General features: G+C 41.3%; 2 protein-coding genes across 7 annotated transcripts in view; one reads left to right on the top strand and one right to left on the bottom strand.

Moving 5' to 3' along the window:
* The window catches only part of RBM25 (RNA binding motif protein 25), a 32,708-nt gene extending 20,309 nt beyond the window's left edge, over positions 1-12,399 (bottom strand). For 2 of the 6 annotated variants that reach the window (XM_083506954.1, XM_083506951.1), the window contains exons 1-6: positions 12,303-12,377; positions 5,991-6,109; positions 5,690-5,739; positions 4,885-5,055; positions 2,769-2,826; positions 2,004-2,164 (exon numbers count right to left, since the gene is read on the bottom strand). In XM_083506954.1, the coding sequence (XP_083363080.1) occupies positions 2,004-2,164; positions 2,769-2,826; positions 4,885-5,055; positions 5,690-5,739; positions 5,991-6,096 (546 nt within the window). In that variant the 5' untranslated portion in view covers positions 6,097-6,109; positions 12,303-12,377. Of the gene's footprint in view, positions 1-2,003; positions 2,165-2,768; positions 2,827-4,884; positions 5,056-5,689; positions 5,740-5,990; positions 6,110-12,121 lie in introns of all 6 variants that reach the window. The other 4 variants (XM_083506950.1, XM_083506953.1, XM_083506952.1 and 1 more) reach the window with 4 other exon arrangements.
* An 87-nt stretch (positions 12,400-12,486) lies between these two features.
* ZFYVE1 (zinc finger FYVE-type containing 1) overlaps positions 12,487-16,479 on the top strand; it is a 28,715-nt gene continuing 24,722 nt past the window's right edge. Inside the window, exon 1 of the mRNA XM_083507329.1 lies at positions 12,487-13,050. The gene's annotated coding sequence lies outside the window, so the exon portion shown is untranslated. The remainder of the gene's footprint in view (positions 13,051-16,479) is intronic.

The following is a 16,479-nucleotide window of genomic DNA, read 5'->3' on the forward strand; positions in this document are numbered from 1 at the left end:
TTCTGGCTTAGCGGAGTGTGTAACCCACAGTATTCATAAGGCGGATGGTACGTAACACGAGGTAGCACTGTACTAAAATACTCTTACTTTACAGGCTGTGTATCAAAAGGGTAAACCCTGAACCCCTTTCTATGGCACATGGATAACTAAATTTAACTCATTAAAAGCTTTTAACTACTTTATCACACAAACATAGAAAAAAGTTAACAATGCATTAAAACACTTATAAAGATGTTTCAGTGAGCGGGTTGGCTGTGTTTTGCTTCTGGTCTTTATTTCTCCCTTCCTTGCCCCAAGGACAAATTACAGTGGTGCCTCTCAAGACGAAAAGAATCCTTTCTGTGATTCTCTTCGTCTAGCAGTTTTTTCGTCTTGCGAAGCAAGCCCATTGACAGATTAGCGGATTAGCGGCTTATCTGCTGATCAGATCAGCTGATAAGCGGCTTGCGAAGCAAGCCCATAGGAAATTCGTCTAGCGAAGCACCTCCAAAACGGAAAACTCTTTCGTCTAGCGAGTTTTCCGTCTTGTGAGGCATTCGTCCTGCGGGGCACCACTGTATAGTGAATGGTGAGGCATGTATTCCTAACCAGGAGTCTGCTGAAGCTGCTAGAGTACAGCAACACTGCAAGCTATGCAAGATTGCTTAAGTTACTACAATTAAGAAAATGCACTATATTTCACATCTTCTTTGGCTGAGCCTAGGCTACAGATTTACATCAAGATAAAAAAATTCTAAATATTTTGTGTTTTTCTCTCTCTAACATTATTTCAGAAAAGCTGTAGTATTAGGTAAGGTAAAGGTAAATGACCCCTGAACGGTTAAGTCCAGTCAAAGGCAACTACAGGGTGTGGCGCTCATCTTGCTTCAGGCCAAGGGAGCCAGCATTTGTCCACAGACAGCTTTCTGGGTCATGTGGCCAGCATGACTAAACCACTTCTGGCACAACAGAACACCATGACGGAAACCAGAGCGCATGGAAACATTGTTTACCTTCCTACCACCACAGTACTTATTTATCTACTTGCACTAGCATCTACTTTCTTGCATGGATCCAAACTGCCAACCTTCCGATCGGAAAGCCCAAGAGGCTCAGTGGTTTAGACCCTTTAACACTGTATTATTAGCAGACAGCTTATTATTATATACATTTTTTAAAGTGAAATCACTGGTTGATAGGCAAGCCTGTAAAAAAATTCAAGGACTTGCAACTTGTGAACTTATTTGAAATTTTGATATAGTGCACCTGCGTGAAATGACTCACTTTCTAGACTGATTTCCTCATGTTTTGCATCTTAGCCAGGGCTGACTGTTCTTGGGACTATTATATGCCTCACTTCTTCCAATCTTACTATTTTCTCTTCTAAATACTTAACTGGGAGGGTGTTTACAAATGTGATTTGACATGCAGTTTGTGGCTAGGTTCACCTGCTTGTGCTTGTTATGAAGCTATCACTTAAATGGTTAGGTTGAACTATGGTGGCCTGAGAACATATATGGACACAGTGCTTGTTGGCAGAGGACATGCAAGCACATGTACAACTTTGTACATTAAGCAAAGCTTTTCATGCTGGCCATACCCAGCTGGAATCAGATTTTTTTTATTTTGGAGTTGGCAGACTCTGCTCTGGATCAGCAAGTCTAGCAGAGAGCAGGGCATCTGGTTTCCTCCTGAAAATGGTTGGGTTTGATCTGAGAGACTCCAGCTGCTCATCCCTTAACCTTCTTCTGTCAGCCAAAGTTTTATAATCCAGTTTCTCAAGCAGAAAGTGCAGTTTGTTGGGGATTTGAAGTTTACACTCAAATTCTGATCATGAAAATTAAACAAAAGAACAGTGCAACAGTCATCTGCAGAAAAGGTGTAATAAAGTCAGCATAGCAGGTTAAATTGCAACAGAGAATAAGCAAATCAGGTAAAAGAACCAAGAGCACTTAATGCCAATCCAATTTATTTGTAATTCAATTGTTTCCTGTCCCAGTTTAGCATAGTTACACACAACATACCCCATTGGAAGCCCTTTTCTTCGCTTTCCATTCATCTAGCTGAGCCTTCGTCTTGGCATCAACTTTCACAAGTAGTTTCTTTTCTCCAATTTGGAGATCATGTAGTAGCCTGAGCGCACGTAGTGTGGATTCTGGTTCTTTATACTCGCAGAACCCAAAGGCTAGGGAATGAATAATTGAGATTTGTAAAAGCAAATTTTAAAAAATTATATATGCACATGCGAGCAACACTCACACACAATTGCCTTTAATGTCAACTATTTGTTTTATGATTTCACCAAATATATGGCAGAACCTCAGTTAAAACACATTTTCAGCCCAATCCCATAAACCCAAGCAATTTCAATTCAGAGGATGAAGGCTACACCCATCCTGTGCTGCTGCCTTTCATCTGGAATCCCATTACGGTCAGTTACTAGTTTTTCAAAAATACTAGGTTGCTGCAACATTTAACTGGCTGCATAAAGTTACAATCCACTCTTCAGTAGTGGGGGAAGCTGGTTAGCATGGCAGCATTAATTCTCAGTGCTATGTTGGTACAGTACAATTGGGTAGCAAGCAGTACCAGATCAAGGGCCCAGATCACCACTGATCTGCAGTGGAAGGCACAACTTGTGTTCCATCCGATACACTTATTGACTCACAGAATAGCTCAGAGTAAAAATAAAATTAAGCCCTTGCTGCTGAAGCGTGGGCACTTCAGTAATTTAACCAAGCTTGCGTATATCCTCATAGCTATTAGAGGGAAAAGGAAAGGATATATACCTTGAAGTTTTCCAGATGCTCCTTGAACTCTCTTCCAACTCAAAACCAAGCCACATTTCTGTAAAATATTTTTAACATAATGTTTATTGAGGCAATTGATTTTTTATTTTATTTTTTGCTACTCAGAAAACTTCTCTCACTCTTGAAAGTTCTCAATGTATTTTGTGTCAGTTGAGAAGACATCCTAAAAGAAATTAACACACCTAATAATTGTGGTGGCATCTAGTATTTTGTTATCACAACCCTGCTAATCATCATTATTTAACCTCTTCTACCACCTCCACAGACAGCTCCTTACTCCTTGTACATAAAAGTTTGTCTTAAAACATATCCTCTATTATCTCTCAGTGGGTTTGATTATTTTTTAAAAGGAGAGGAAAAATAACCAGATTTTTTAAAATACTAAACAAAATTTCAAGTTACCACTTCCCTATTTATAAAGTGTCTCTTTAAAAACAACCTGGTTTAAAATGAAATATGAATTAAGAACTGTACTTCTATATATTGATAGGGTTGCATCTTATAAAGCACGGTCGTACATTGGGAATTGCACTACCAAAATCTGGAGAATTAGGCGATACACCAGAGCAAATTCTGGGGTTTGTATGTGGCTGGAAAGGGAAAAATCAAAATCAAAGTCTCATTCTGCAAATGGGTTGCCAGAATTGGATCTCACTTATAATTTCTTAAAACCCTACTAATCATGATAATTTATGATCACTTGGTTGGTTAGGTCATGGTGCTGATAACACCAAGGTTGCAGGTTCGATCCTTGTATGGGACAGCTGCATATTCCTGCATTGCAGAGGGTTAGACTAGATGATCCTTAGGGTCCCATCCAACTCTACAATTCTATGATTCTAAAGGCTGCCCTATTCTGCAACCCTGGTGAGTTGAAGGTCTGCCATCTCCTTCCAAATACTCATTTCCTTGACTGAAGTCTTTGCAATAAGGCCCTGTTACATCTGCTCCTATTATCTGAGGCATAGCAATTAGATATGGTCTTTTCAGTAGTGGTGCCCCAGCTATGGAACATTTTTCCTAGACAGAAATATCTTTAAAACTTTACACAATGAAAACCTATTCTTTCCTGGATATTTGCCCTTCAAATCCAATTTGATTTAAGTTTTTTAATTGTGCCATTGTAACCCACTAGATAGGAATCTGGTTTTAATTTTGAAATTCATTTGTAGCTCATATTTGATTTTTATTGTTATTGTTTTTATTTGCTATTTCAGTTTCTGATTTAATGTATATGTTTTAGTGTTCTCCACTAAAGAACATAAGGCCAGCCATCCTGGATCAGGCCACTGACCCATCTAGTCCAGGATCCTGTTCTCACAGTGGTGAACCAGCTGCCTATGGGAAATCTTCAAGAAGGACCTGAGAGCAACTGTACCTCTCCCAGCTTGTGTTACCCTTGACATACTGCTAGTGAAGGCATAGCCTAGCCTTATTTTCCATGAAAAGAGCTACTCCAAGAGTTTAGTTTGGTAACAGCCTAAACTACATCCACCCACCACTGACTATCCTAACACAATGCAAACAGATTGGTAAATTAGTAAATTTGTACTTAAGCTTCAGGGCTGAAATAATATGTAGCAATAATCTAGCATTTCATAGATTCAGGCAGCCCTGTATTGGGAAATTTTAAATGTCTGATGTTTCAACAATTTTTTATATGCTGTAAGCCGCCCACAGTGGCTGGGGAAACCCAGCCAGATGGGTGAAGTATAAATATCATCATCATCACCACCACCACCATCATCGAATTGTAGAGTTGGAAGGGACCATGAGGGTCATTAGTCCAACCCCCTGCAATGCAGGAATTTTTTGCATGTCTATTGGGGGTAGATTATTTATCTTTGTAGGGCCGCCCCTCATGTGTCATGAGATATGGTCTGGAGGGCCCTGATCTTGAGGGTGGACTTTCCAGAGGTATGGGGAAGAGGTGAGCTAAAAAGCCCTGCATGCATATGGAACACTTAACATGAAAGAATTTAGCTAACATTTTAAAGAATACAAAAAGTCAATGAAATCAATGAAAAATTAAGCAACACTAAAATCTCTAATCAACACAATGCAAGGTTGCTTTCTAAAAGGCAATTCCACTTACGGCAAGAAGCTGTCGTATAAGCATGTCTGAAGCCTTTTCAGATATGTTGCCTACGAAAACAGTAGTAGTGGGACCGCTGTTTTCATCATTTTCCTTGTTCTTTAGACCTGGATGTTCCTTTCTAACTCCCATATGTTTTCCAACCATTGACACGGTAGTTGGGACCAGAACCTGAAAAATGAGGAACAAATACCTCTTGTGATTTTTTCCCCACTGCAACAATTAGTAAGTTTAAAAAGCACTGTTCCTAAGGTACCAAAAGCAGGAACTTAGCATTAATTATTTTTGCCTGAACAGATTAGCCTGCAAAGGAAATTTCATACAGTTCCTTTGAGTCGATTCTACTTCACAAATTGCAATACACGTGCTTTATAAATAAAAGCACACAGGAAATAACATATAAGTCAGGAACCTTGTATTTAAATGTGTTACACTGTTACAGCCTTGCAATTTTTCATGCGCATTCTTTTCAAATTCAAAGACGTCACCCCAACCATAGTTAGTGTCAGTGCAGATCCAATGATTAAACATGGTTAAAGCCAAAAAGCAAAAGGAGGTAGGACTTTGTTTTGGAGGAGGGTGGGTCATGTGTTCATGGGAATGGTTCCCAATTTGCTAACTATGATATGGGATCAGTACAGTGTTACATATACAGTAGGGAGAAGATGAACACAACTATGCTGTGTTTTAATATTTGATGCTGCTAATTGTGGCTTTATTGTTATTTATTTTAATGCTTTTTTATAAAGTTATCATTTAAATTAAAAAGATATTTACAGTGAACAGTGGCTTATGCGATACTTACAGTTGGTGCAGGAGCCATAATACCCATTGGCACAGGAATCATCGGTGTCCCTGTGAAATAAGAGGTTGCATTAATAGTCTCTGAGCAAGAGCTATCAAAAACCGATATATATATATATTCAAATCTGGTATTAAATAGGCGGAACAGAACTGTTAAGTGCTCTCAGGAAGTATAGAAGCTGCAGGATTATTTTGTTCACATGTCACAAAGAAAAACTAAACACCAACCTAAAATGTTAAGATATTGCTGACCAATATAGAAGAATGAGGTTTATCAGACAAGCTTCTGATAGAAAACTTACCAGGAGGTACAGGTGGAGGAAAACCTGGAAATTGTGGAGGTGGAATTCCAGGTGGAAGCGTTGGGATACCCATAGGAGGGCGATTCAAGTGAGGCGGAAAAGACATTTTTAGCAGTAACCTAGAAAAAGAATGAACTTATTAGCTTCAAATCAGTGCTTGTTTACATGTGTTTCTACTCTACCCCTAAATGAGAAAGATGCTTAAAACCAGGTAGAAAACAGGAGCTCTAGCCTAACTCTAGCTGCCTAAGCACATCTTGCTCCAAGTTATCAGATATGAGATAGCTAACTGTGAAACACCTACAGAGAAAGCCCATTGAGCATGGTTCTCACTTCAGGTTGTTGCTACACAAACTACCCCCCTATGTAGGTAGGGCTAGCAAGTTTTGTGGAGATAAAAGGCTCAGTCAGGAACACAGCTGATCCTAATAGCCACAAAGGTCCGGTCTGGATAAGAATTGCAGCTGAGCTGAATATTCCTTCCTTGCTGCTCCCTTCATTGCACACCAGCTTTGATGTGATGACCCTGGCTTGTATTAAGCCAGAATTCCCCATTATATCCAATGCTGGATGACTAATCCTCAAGCCCCACCCCCAAGTCCTAGTCAAAGAGAAGTGTCTTCACCAATCTACAAAAAGTCAGCAATGTCAGTGATAAGATGCATCTCCAATGAGAAAATAGTTCTCCCATGGGGAAAGCATCGGTTAGGACCGTTATGTGAACCATATGACACAAATTTTTAAGCAGGCTCACTAGATTCCCATGTGCTTCCAAGTACAATTCTGGTACTGGTGTTTTATATGAAGTGTTAGTATGGCTTTGACTCAGGAGGATTGCTCCTGCTAGATCAAAAGCCCTTGTACTTGGACAACAGCATCAACTGGATATAACCTACTATGTTTTTGGAGGTTGCTTTTAGAGCTGGAATTTTTGCTTGGATTGTTTTTGTCTGCTGCTGCCCTGTTTTTAGATTTGATGTTGTATCATCTTGGTATTTACTGCTTGCTTGTGTTATTTTATTATTACTACAATAAATAAAATAAAATTTTAAAGAGGTGGCATATAAATTTATAAAAGAAAGTAAATATTAGACAAGGCACTTAATGCTTTTATTTGTTCAATTCTATACATGTTTACCTGAAAGCAAGTCCCGTTGAAATCAGTACTTCCAAGTAAATGAAATATGGGTGCACCAGACCAAAAATAACCTAAAGGTCAACAATAAAAAGCATGAAGGCTTGCTCTAACCATATGACCTCAGGCTAAGCTCAGTAGTGGAGCACCCTTTGCATGCGGGTTTCAGGTCCAGTTGTTGGCATCCGTAATGAAAAGATTTCAGGCTGGGAAAGACTCTTTTACCAGTTAGACTGAACAATATAGGACAAGATGAACAAACAGTTGCTGCATCTGGATGACACAAGAAACAATCCTTTATCATAATGAGAATGAGTCTAGGTGAGCCTTGGGTTTGCGTGTCCCTAAATCTTCTTTAATAGTCACTAAATTTTTGTAATAAGTCTGTGTTGCCTGAACCTGAAAAACTACTGTTAATCTTAACTATGATTTATTCAAATAAATTACTTTCCAACCACAGGTAGTTAAGATTAACTAGAGTTTGTCAGATTGGTATGTCACCTCAAGCTGCAGTTAATAAAAAATGAAATCAAGACTGTCTAAAGTCCTCTCTGCTTAGGCTTATTCTCGTGATATACCAAAGTTTAATGTGATGTCTGAAAGTGGTCAATATAAGGCAGCTTCTACATTACAACATGAATGATAATTTAACCAAGCAGCAGTAAGAATAGTGCAAGGGAAAGGTTAACTGATATCAAAGGGATACAGAAGTGTTGACTTTATAGTGACCTAGGGAAGAAAGAAGTAGTTGGTCCGAGGAGCATCTGAAAGTCGAAAGGAGTGTGGATTCATGAGCAGAAAATGGAATGGCTGGTCAATAAATAAGTAAGATTATAGCACAAGGCAGGAATGCAGGCATGGAAAATAAAGAAAACAAGTTGAAAGACGGGGAGATAAAGAAACAGAGGGAGTCTTGGGTAGTACAGTAATAGAAAAACAAAGGGATGAAAGACCCAAAAATGTAAAGGAGAAAAAAGCCCTTCAGCTGTCTGGTGTGGAAAACCTAAACATTTTGGGGGTATTAGATGCTGTTTCATGAATCAATCTTCTACCAATTATGAGTAAACATTTAGAAGATTAGTAAAAATATTATTACTGCTACCCTTTGTTCCAAAGGATAAATTAACCAATAAATAATTAAAATCCTATTTTAAAAAGGCAGGATTGGCAATCATACAATGGATATACCACTGACATATTTATCACACCTGCCTCCTGCCCACTCCCGTACATGCAGTATTGCTTTAATTTTTTGGATAAAGTCCATGCTCAGTCACCAAGCTCACCACTTGCATGCGTAAGTCCACCACCTTATTGCCTGTCTGACTGTTCATTACATTAATCCAGTTACCAATGCATGGACTATGGTGGCCAGAATATTCCAATCCAGATATGGCTTTTGCTGGTGTAGTAGGTGAAACTGATTGAAGACCCAACTTTTGCATACTGCTTCATGCCAAAACAAACTTATAAAGGGTTTGCAAGTAAACAAATCAACTACTGTACAACTATAAACACCCATAATTAAAATATAGAATGTAACACTTAAATCACACAAAGTACATTTTAAAGAGATATTTATACAGCATGAAAAATTGGCATGATATACTTTTTAACCTCTCACTACTATATAAAAGTCAAACATGCATGCCATATCCAAACAGTTTAGGGCAGCATTACATTTTCTAATTAATTCTCCCTGCTCAGGAAATCCACATCCTAAGTAGAAAACAATGGGGAACATGTGAAAGCAAGTCACGAATGAAATTACAGAAGTGTTAGGTCTGAAGATTACAAGAGAAGCATTCTAATTTGACTGCTGGAAGGAAGGTTAGCAGACAGGAGTCGCAGAAGTTCAAGCCAGTTATAACCATATATAAACAAGTTAGCAGTAAAGAGATAGATAAACCTGGAAAGACTGAATGACTGATAAAACCTGGCCAAAAACCTTGGCATGGATGGAGAAAAGTGCTTATTCCTAGAATGCTGCCTTAAAATAAAGAGTTCTGTCATAGTCATACATATAAATGTAAAAAAAACCCAAAAAAAACTAAAAGATTTGTGTATTGAATAAATGCCAAGAAATAAAGGAATAAATTAAAACTTATTTCTGCCATGTTGAACTCTGGATACTAGCAAGACAGCTAGACAATAAACAGAGCTCGGGAGGATTCCAGGAGAGAGGGATGCAGGTGAAAATCACATCAGAGCCATCAACTGTCCTTTGGGAAGGATTCCAGGAGAGATGGGAATGCAGGCAAAGAGTACATCAGAACCTGCTCCAGTAGATTTCCCCCATATTTCCCAGAGGGCAATCTACCACCATATGTACTGTGGAAAGAATCCCAATGGTTCTGTATGTTGCTACTTCTTACCATGTGTTGCTTTACTTTTTTAACATAGATTAATGTTACTTATAAGCTAGCTCGGAAGCATGTGTATCCTGAGAGGTGAGATACATGTGTGTGTAATAAAGATGAGACATTAGGACTGAATTTCCATTTGCACTTAGTTGAGAGTAAATTCCATGAAAAACAATGGTACTTAAGAGTAGACATTGCAAGACATGTCTTGCAAATATGGCATTTTAATGAATCCAGCTTTTATGATGAGGCTGTTCAGTATGTAAAAAGAGAAAAATAAGGAGTTAAAGGATGAATTCCATAGAATTCATGGAGTCAGATAGTAAAAATCTTGGACAAAGCCAGGCTTTTAGATGCATGAAAGAGAAAAAGTTCCTGGTCGTGTTATATGATCCCAGAATATTTTCCATTTCTCATCTGTTGAAATAGTTTTAATAAAGTTTAAATTAAGAGGGACATAGTCATACACCAAACCACATTTCCACCAGCGATCCTATAAATACCAACAGGTTTTTGCAGCTGTTTAATTTTTGCTTACCAAGTCATCTTAATGTTAATCTGTATTTTAAAAAAATGATATTTCATGTTTATATATCACCTTGAAATGTATGGTGGCATAGAAATATATATATTAGTAAATATAGATGACCAACAAAATACCGTACTTTTCTGTGTATAAGACTAGGGTTTTGTTTTTTACTAAAAAAGGTTTAAAAACTGGGGGCAACTTATACATGGGTAGTGGGTAGGGGTGACAGGTGATTGGTTGCAGCCGCGAGCTGCAGATTGTCATTGGCGATTTGTAGTGTGATTGGTGGCTGCGGCAAGGGTTCTTTGTATTGGCTGTGGGAAATGGGTGTGTGATTGGTTGCTGTGTCAAGGGCTGCTGGGGATTGGCTGCCACTGCGGCAACTGTGCTTGCTATTTACTTCCGCTGTTGGCGATCGGGCAGCCTCCTGTAGCTGATGAGATTGTTAACGAGCAGCACAAGCGATTTCAATTGCCGGGTTAGTGATTTACTGCATTCTCCCCAAAAAAGCTCAACAACTTTCGGCCATTTTCTGAAATTGGAATCCCCAAAAAATAGGGGCGTGCTATACAAGGGGGCATGTTATACATGAAAAAGTACGGTATTTGCAATACTATTATGCTTAGAAAAGAAAAAAATGCCAAGACTATATAGAAGTTTGTTTTGATACACCTAAAATTATGCTATTTACATTGTATTAATTGTTTTAAGGTACTCCTCTTCATCCTGCTATAGATAATTTTATGCTTGAACAAATATCAGTAATCAGTCTGCACCAGAGACTGCAAGTTTGGATTAACTGGTGGCATCTTGGTTTAAAAAACAAGAAATTATAGATGCAATACAGTTAGCATTTTTTCTTAACATTTTATCAAAATGTTGCCTAAACACAAGTAGACAACTAGTTTGAGGGTCACCGGAAACAGAGCCAGAGGACTATGAACTACTGTATTTTGGAATTGCATAAAAAGATCTGAAATGTTCAGTGCTAATTTAACATGAACTTTCTGGAGATAGAGATAAAAAGCAGTCAGACCACACAGCCTTCTAGTTCAGCAATACCTAGGCTGATTGGCAGTCTCTCCAGGATTTCAGACTAGAGTCTTTCCCAGCCTTACCTGAAGATGCTTGGAACTGAATCTGAGACCCTCTGAATGCAAAGCTGATGCTCTACCACTGAGCTATGATCAATATGCCAGCTCTCCCAGCATTATTTCTGCTGCAAGTCTAATTCATACCAAGTTCCATTGGGGTTTCATTTCAGGTAAATGTTATTAAGGCTTAAAACACATTTCTCACACACATAATGGAAAACCTCCATTGAAGATGTGCAGATTCATTACCGTTACATCCCACAGCCTTGCCTGCAATAAAGGAACAATAACCTGCTACTTAAAACACAGTTATGAATGATTGATCCCAACCACATTATGTGGGCATGTTGCAGGTACTTCTATGAGATTATTTGCATGTGCAAGTACAGAAGCTGCAGGGTTTTTGTTTTTTTTTACACGCTGAACTTGAAAGATAGCGAAGTTCAGCTTGCTGCTCAACATTTTGTAATAAAATTACCCATTTGCCAACGCACTGCCATATAGAAGCTTATTTTGCACGAGTGAGACCTTTCAAGAACACTGCGCTTTAACAAGCTGACAATTCTGCCTACGGTGCGTGATCTGCGATGGCCCCATTCACACGTACCAGTCAAAGCTTGATGCTCGTCAAGCTCTGAACACGCACGTCGTGAATCGGGCCCATGTACAAAACACGCAGGGGGCTTCCAGGAACACAACTATGAGGCTTCGTTCTAAACGGGCTAACTCGCAGGGCGGTTGAGCGTGTGACCCTCCCTTCCTAAGAAGCTCTCGCCCACTAGCGCCCCCCACATCATTTCCCTCCGCCCATCCGCTAAGAAAGGGGGGGAACCTCCAAACACCCCCCTCCCCGCGAAAGAGGACCCGATCCCGCCGCCCAGCTCCCCTCCCCCCCCTCGTGGCCTGTAGGTCGCGGACTCCGCCGTTCCCCCTCCCCCAGGGAAACCAAGAGCGGACCCCCCCAACCCCCTCGACCCGCTCCCGCCCCCTGCTAGAGTGGCGCCCAGTACCGCAGGTGCCCCATGCCGGCGAGGCCCGTCATGTCCTCGCCCCCTCCCCGTTCCTTGAGGAGGATTAGCGGCAGCGGCCCGGACGTCACCCGCCTCTCACCGCAAGCGCTGCCGGAGGAAACGAGGCCTTTCCCTCGCGACGCCTCTAAACCCGGCAAAGGCAACTAGGCCGCGAACGCACCGCAATGAGCCACAGGCGCCGTCGCGTTACGCCGCTGGTCACGTGAGGGGCCGCCCCTGAGCGCCTTTCGTCAGAAGACCGGGCTGCAGCGCGCGCGGCCGAACATAGAGATAGGAGCTAGAGCGACACCCGCTCCGAAAGGAAACAGAAACCTCTAGGAATCACCTCAGCTCTTCCCCACGGCCTGTCCGCCCGTCTCTCAGAGGGTAGAGTTGTAACTGACTAGTTTTCTCATTGAGCAAAATCGCCGAGGATTAAAGCTGAGTTAGAGAAAAGTGCGAACCTCTGCCCCTGCTGCAATGTTTCCTAGGAGTAGCGGCCTCCTTTGGCTCACACAAGAAGAGCGTCAGAAGGAATGAAGTCTGGTGCATCTTGTCAATATCTTCAAAGAGGGCGGCGAGCGGCTTGACGACTCTGTCGCCATCTTTGTTGTGGGCCGTCAACACTACCGCATAATGTTTTGCGGCGAGCCGCCATTTCCCGGTCACATTTGAGCTTCTTTGGATTCTTACCATGGAAAACCAACATTGTAGAGCGTCTCTGTTCTCATCGACCCCTTCATACCTAAGCATACGCCAGCGCTACAAGCAAAGCTATTGGGGCTCTCTTCGTTTCCGAAATGGCTTCCTAGACACGCACAGCCACGATAACCATTCAGGAACCCTGAACTGTAGGGCTCCGTACTTCAATAGTAGAGTGCCTTCGGAAAAACTATGAAAATAGGAACCTGCTATGGCCTTGTTCCTAGGTAGCGAAGCCAAGGTGTCTTGGTGTAGGCCAGCTTTATTCTTGAAACTTGAAATCCAAACAACTCTGTGAGGTAGATCAAGTACTGTAGTAACTGGCCAAAGGTCACCAAGTAAAATTCATGGGGAGGGGGGATGATTTTGAACTTGTGTCTGATTTCCCCTGTTGTGGTTTGGCATTATAACCTGTTACAAGAATTTTTAGGTCATATATATATCATAGCTGTCAACTTTTCCCTTTTCTTGTGAGGAATCCTATTTGGAATAAGGAAATTTCCCTTAAAAAGGGGAAATGTTGACAGCTATGATAATAATGACAAATGTTCATAAATGTACCAAGCAAACACATATATAAATACAGTATATAAAACCACATGTCTGAAACCCATAGGAAAAGTCCTAAAGCCATTTTGCCTCTTTCAGTCACCTCAGATATTTCTCTACAAGGTCAAAGGAAATGCAGAAACCTCCCCATTGTCCCTGTCCTCACAAATCTTGCCTTAAGGGCACATTTAAGGTGTGAATAGGGTGAGCCTGTGACCTGGCTCAGGAATTAAGTATTATCATTACAAAAGGATGGCTAGACTCCCCAGGTAATCCGGTCAAGTGACCATTAACAGGTAACCTGACAGACAGGGTAAAAACAATGCACTCAGATTTCTGTGATGTAGGGATGATGTATCTGGGGGGTGGTGTTGGACTCCAGGGCGGGCAATTTGAAATGTCTATATAACAGCGGGCACACCTTTGTTCTGGGTCCTCCTCCTCTCTCCTGCGTGTGGGGGAGCACCCTGTTGCAACAGTTTTTTAAACTAAAGATCAGGCTTAACTAGCCGTCTTGCTTTTCACTAGAATTCTGATCTGGTCTCTGTCATTTTACTAGCCAGTAAGGGCTTTCAATTGTGCTCTGCCAGAGGTCCAGGCTCCCTCCTGGAGAAGGACCCCTTTTAACTCTTATTACAAACCACTAATACACAACACCTCACGTACATACGCTCAGGGCCCAAGCTACATTATTCTCTAGGCTGTTCATATTTTACAAGCTCTTAAGTAGAAAAACTGACACTTCCCCCACCCCCCATTTATTCATAAAATTCCATGTGTCTTTCTGCGCATGAGTACAGTTGAATCTATGCTAATGCATGAATTACAGTAAATGTCAGTATTAGCCTGGGATAAAAAAGTACTAGTTAATCATGTAAATCCAGGCCTCTCTAACTGGCCCTCAGGCCTCTCCAGACCACACCTCTCACCATCCCTGCTTTGCACCCTTGGGTGATTTTTTTATGGCTAGAAACTGTCCTTTAACACATATTACATTTCTTGCTTGCCTAGATGGAGGTTAGTGAGGGGTGTGCAATTCTGTGAATAAACTAGCTTACCACACAAAGGTAAAATACAGATTCATTGCTCTGCCCACATTTGCCTGTGATTTTACCAACCGCTGGCATGTGGCTCCAGGAAGGTTGTCCAGAAAGGAATGTGGCCCCTTGGGTTGAAAAGGGTTCCCCTCCCCTGGTGTAAAGTACTGTAATGTAAGTTGTGAAGGAGGATGGGGTGGTGGTGGAACTAGCATACCTGCCCCCACTCTTTCAGCTTTTGCATATTACTTATTCATTAATATAATGCCTGAATAGGGATAGAAAGAGAGTAGAAGGACAGACAGAAAGACTACGGGTCATGGATTTATATTTAGCCTTTGTTGTTCCATAGGCTCAGAGTAACAACCGTTTTTAAACAACTAGCAGCCTTACAATACAATGAAGATACAAGTAATAATATTCAGTGGGAATATTAAGATGTGGCAGATGATCTGGCTATTGATGAAGCAGTTTCCAACTAAACTCAGTAGAGTAACAACTATATTTTAAATTATTCTTTATGCAATTACATTTACATATCTTGCATTCTGATCCTGTACACATCATTACACTGGCTGATGGACAACTCCGCATTAAGCAGTCAAAACAATACAATACAATTTCAAGATTTATTTGCTTGTAAATTGGCATTCCCTCAATAGAAGCTAAGGTCGAAGTTTCCTGAGAAAAGGTGTGTGTGTGTTTCTGTGTGACTAACAGAAAGTGATCATGCTGAGAGTTTGGACAGTGTTAGCTAAACTGTGATGCAGCCTTGGTTGGGGCTACAACAGTTGCTCTCAAAAAATTAGAATACAATCCTAATCGTCGTTCAGCAGAGCTTGATGGAGTGGCAAAGCCAGCTTCACATCTACAGCCCAGTTCTTGTACTGGCCAAGGCAAAGTGCAGTAAAAATACTGCTTTACTTTGCTAGCTCCGAAGCTCCCCACTCAGATAAAGTTGTGCTATATTCTTATTTACGCCAGGTCATAGAATTGCCTCCAGTACACCATTATAGCTGATGCATCCTATGCCTGCTAGACATGAGGTTAGTAATAACACATCTCCAAAGAAAAAACAAAAACAAGGGTAGATGTGCCCACCCTCGCTCCCTGATGCAGCTCAAACATATGCCACAACCACTAACAATGGCCACTTGACATGTGGAGGTAGCCAGTATCATTGCAATGATTCAGGCACTTCCTCAACCACGCCACCCAGAACGTACACTGCTACAGTGTACTCACTCCATAAGGCACAGTTTGGGAAAGAAGTTTGAACACCACCAGGGGAGAGTGGGCTAATGGGAAGCACCCCAACAATCCTTCCCAGTGGATATAGGACTTGAGACCACACTTCAGATACCACAGAGCAGTTGCCTACACACTTAGCCATAAGAGCAGAAGGCAAGTACAGACGTCATGGAACATTTGTCATTCTGAAGCCCACAACCCCAACATGCAGTCATAGGTACCAGGAACATAGGTGATGCAAGAGGAGCCCTGGGCTGGTGGAACAATTTCTGCATGCTTGGAGGGCCCTAAGTCAAATTCAGGGTACACAGCAGACTAGGAAAGAAGGATCAGCCTCCACACTCAGACACACCTGAGCTAACCAGGAGGAATGCTGCATGGAGTAAAATCCTGCCCCTCCATTAGCCAGCTAGCCATATTGACCCCTCTTTTCTCCATGGCAACTTTCCCTGTATTGCCTGATAAGCCCAATGTGGTAGCATTGCAGCAGGACTCCATCATCCTATCTAGACCAACTGACTACGTATGCTATTCTATTTGAGTAGCCTGGGAAGCATGCTCTCTTAAAGCTTACAGGACCTAAGTGAACAGAGAAAGGAGGTGCAGCTGCCCATTAGCAGATCCAGCTCCCTGCCTTACAGTCACCTCCTGAAGTCAGCTACAACCAGATCACACTATGTTGTGGAAATCAGAAGACACCTGTGGAGTTGCCAACCAGCAGCTTTTGTGCTTTGATGGTGGTTCAACGCACAAACTTAGCTCTAACAACTTTCTCAACTTTACTTTGCTAGCTCCGAAGCTCCCCACTCAGATAAAGTT

Source organism: Podarcis liolepis, assembly GCF_965112155.1.
Source record: "Podarcis liolepis genome assembly, chromosome: 1".
NCBI classification, from domain to species: domain Eukaryota; kingdom Metazoa; phylum Chordata; class Lepidosauria; order Squamata; family Lacertidae; genus Podarcis; species Podarcis liolepis.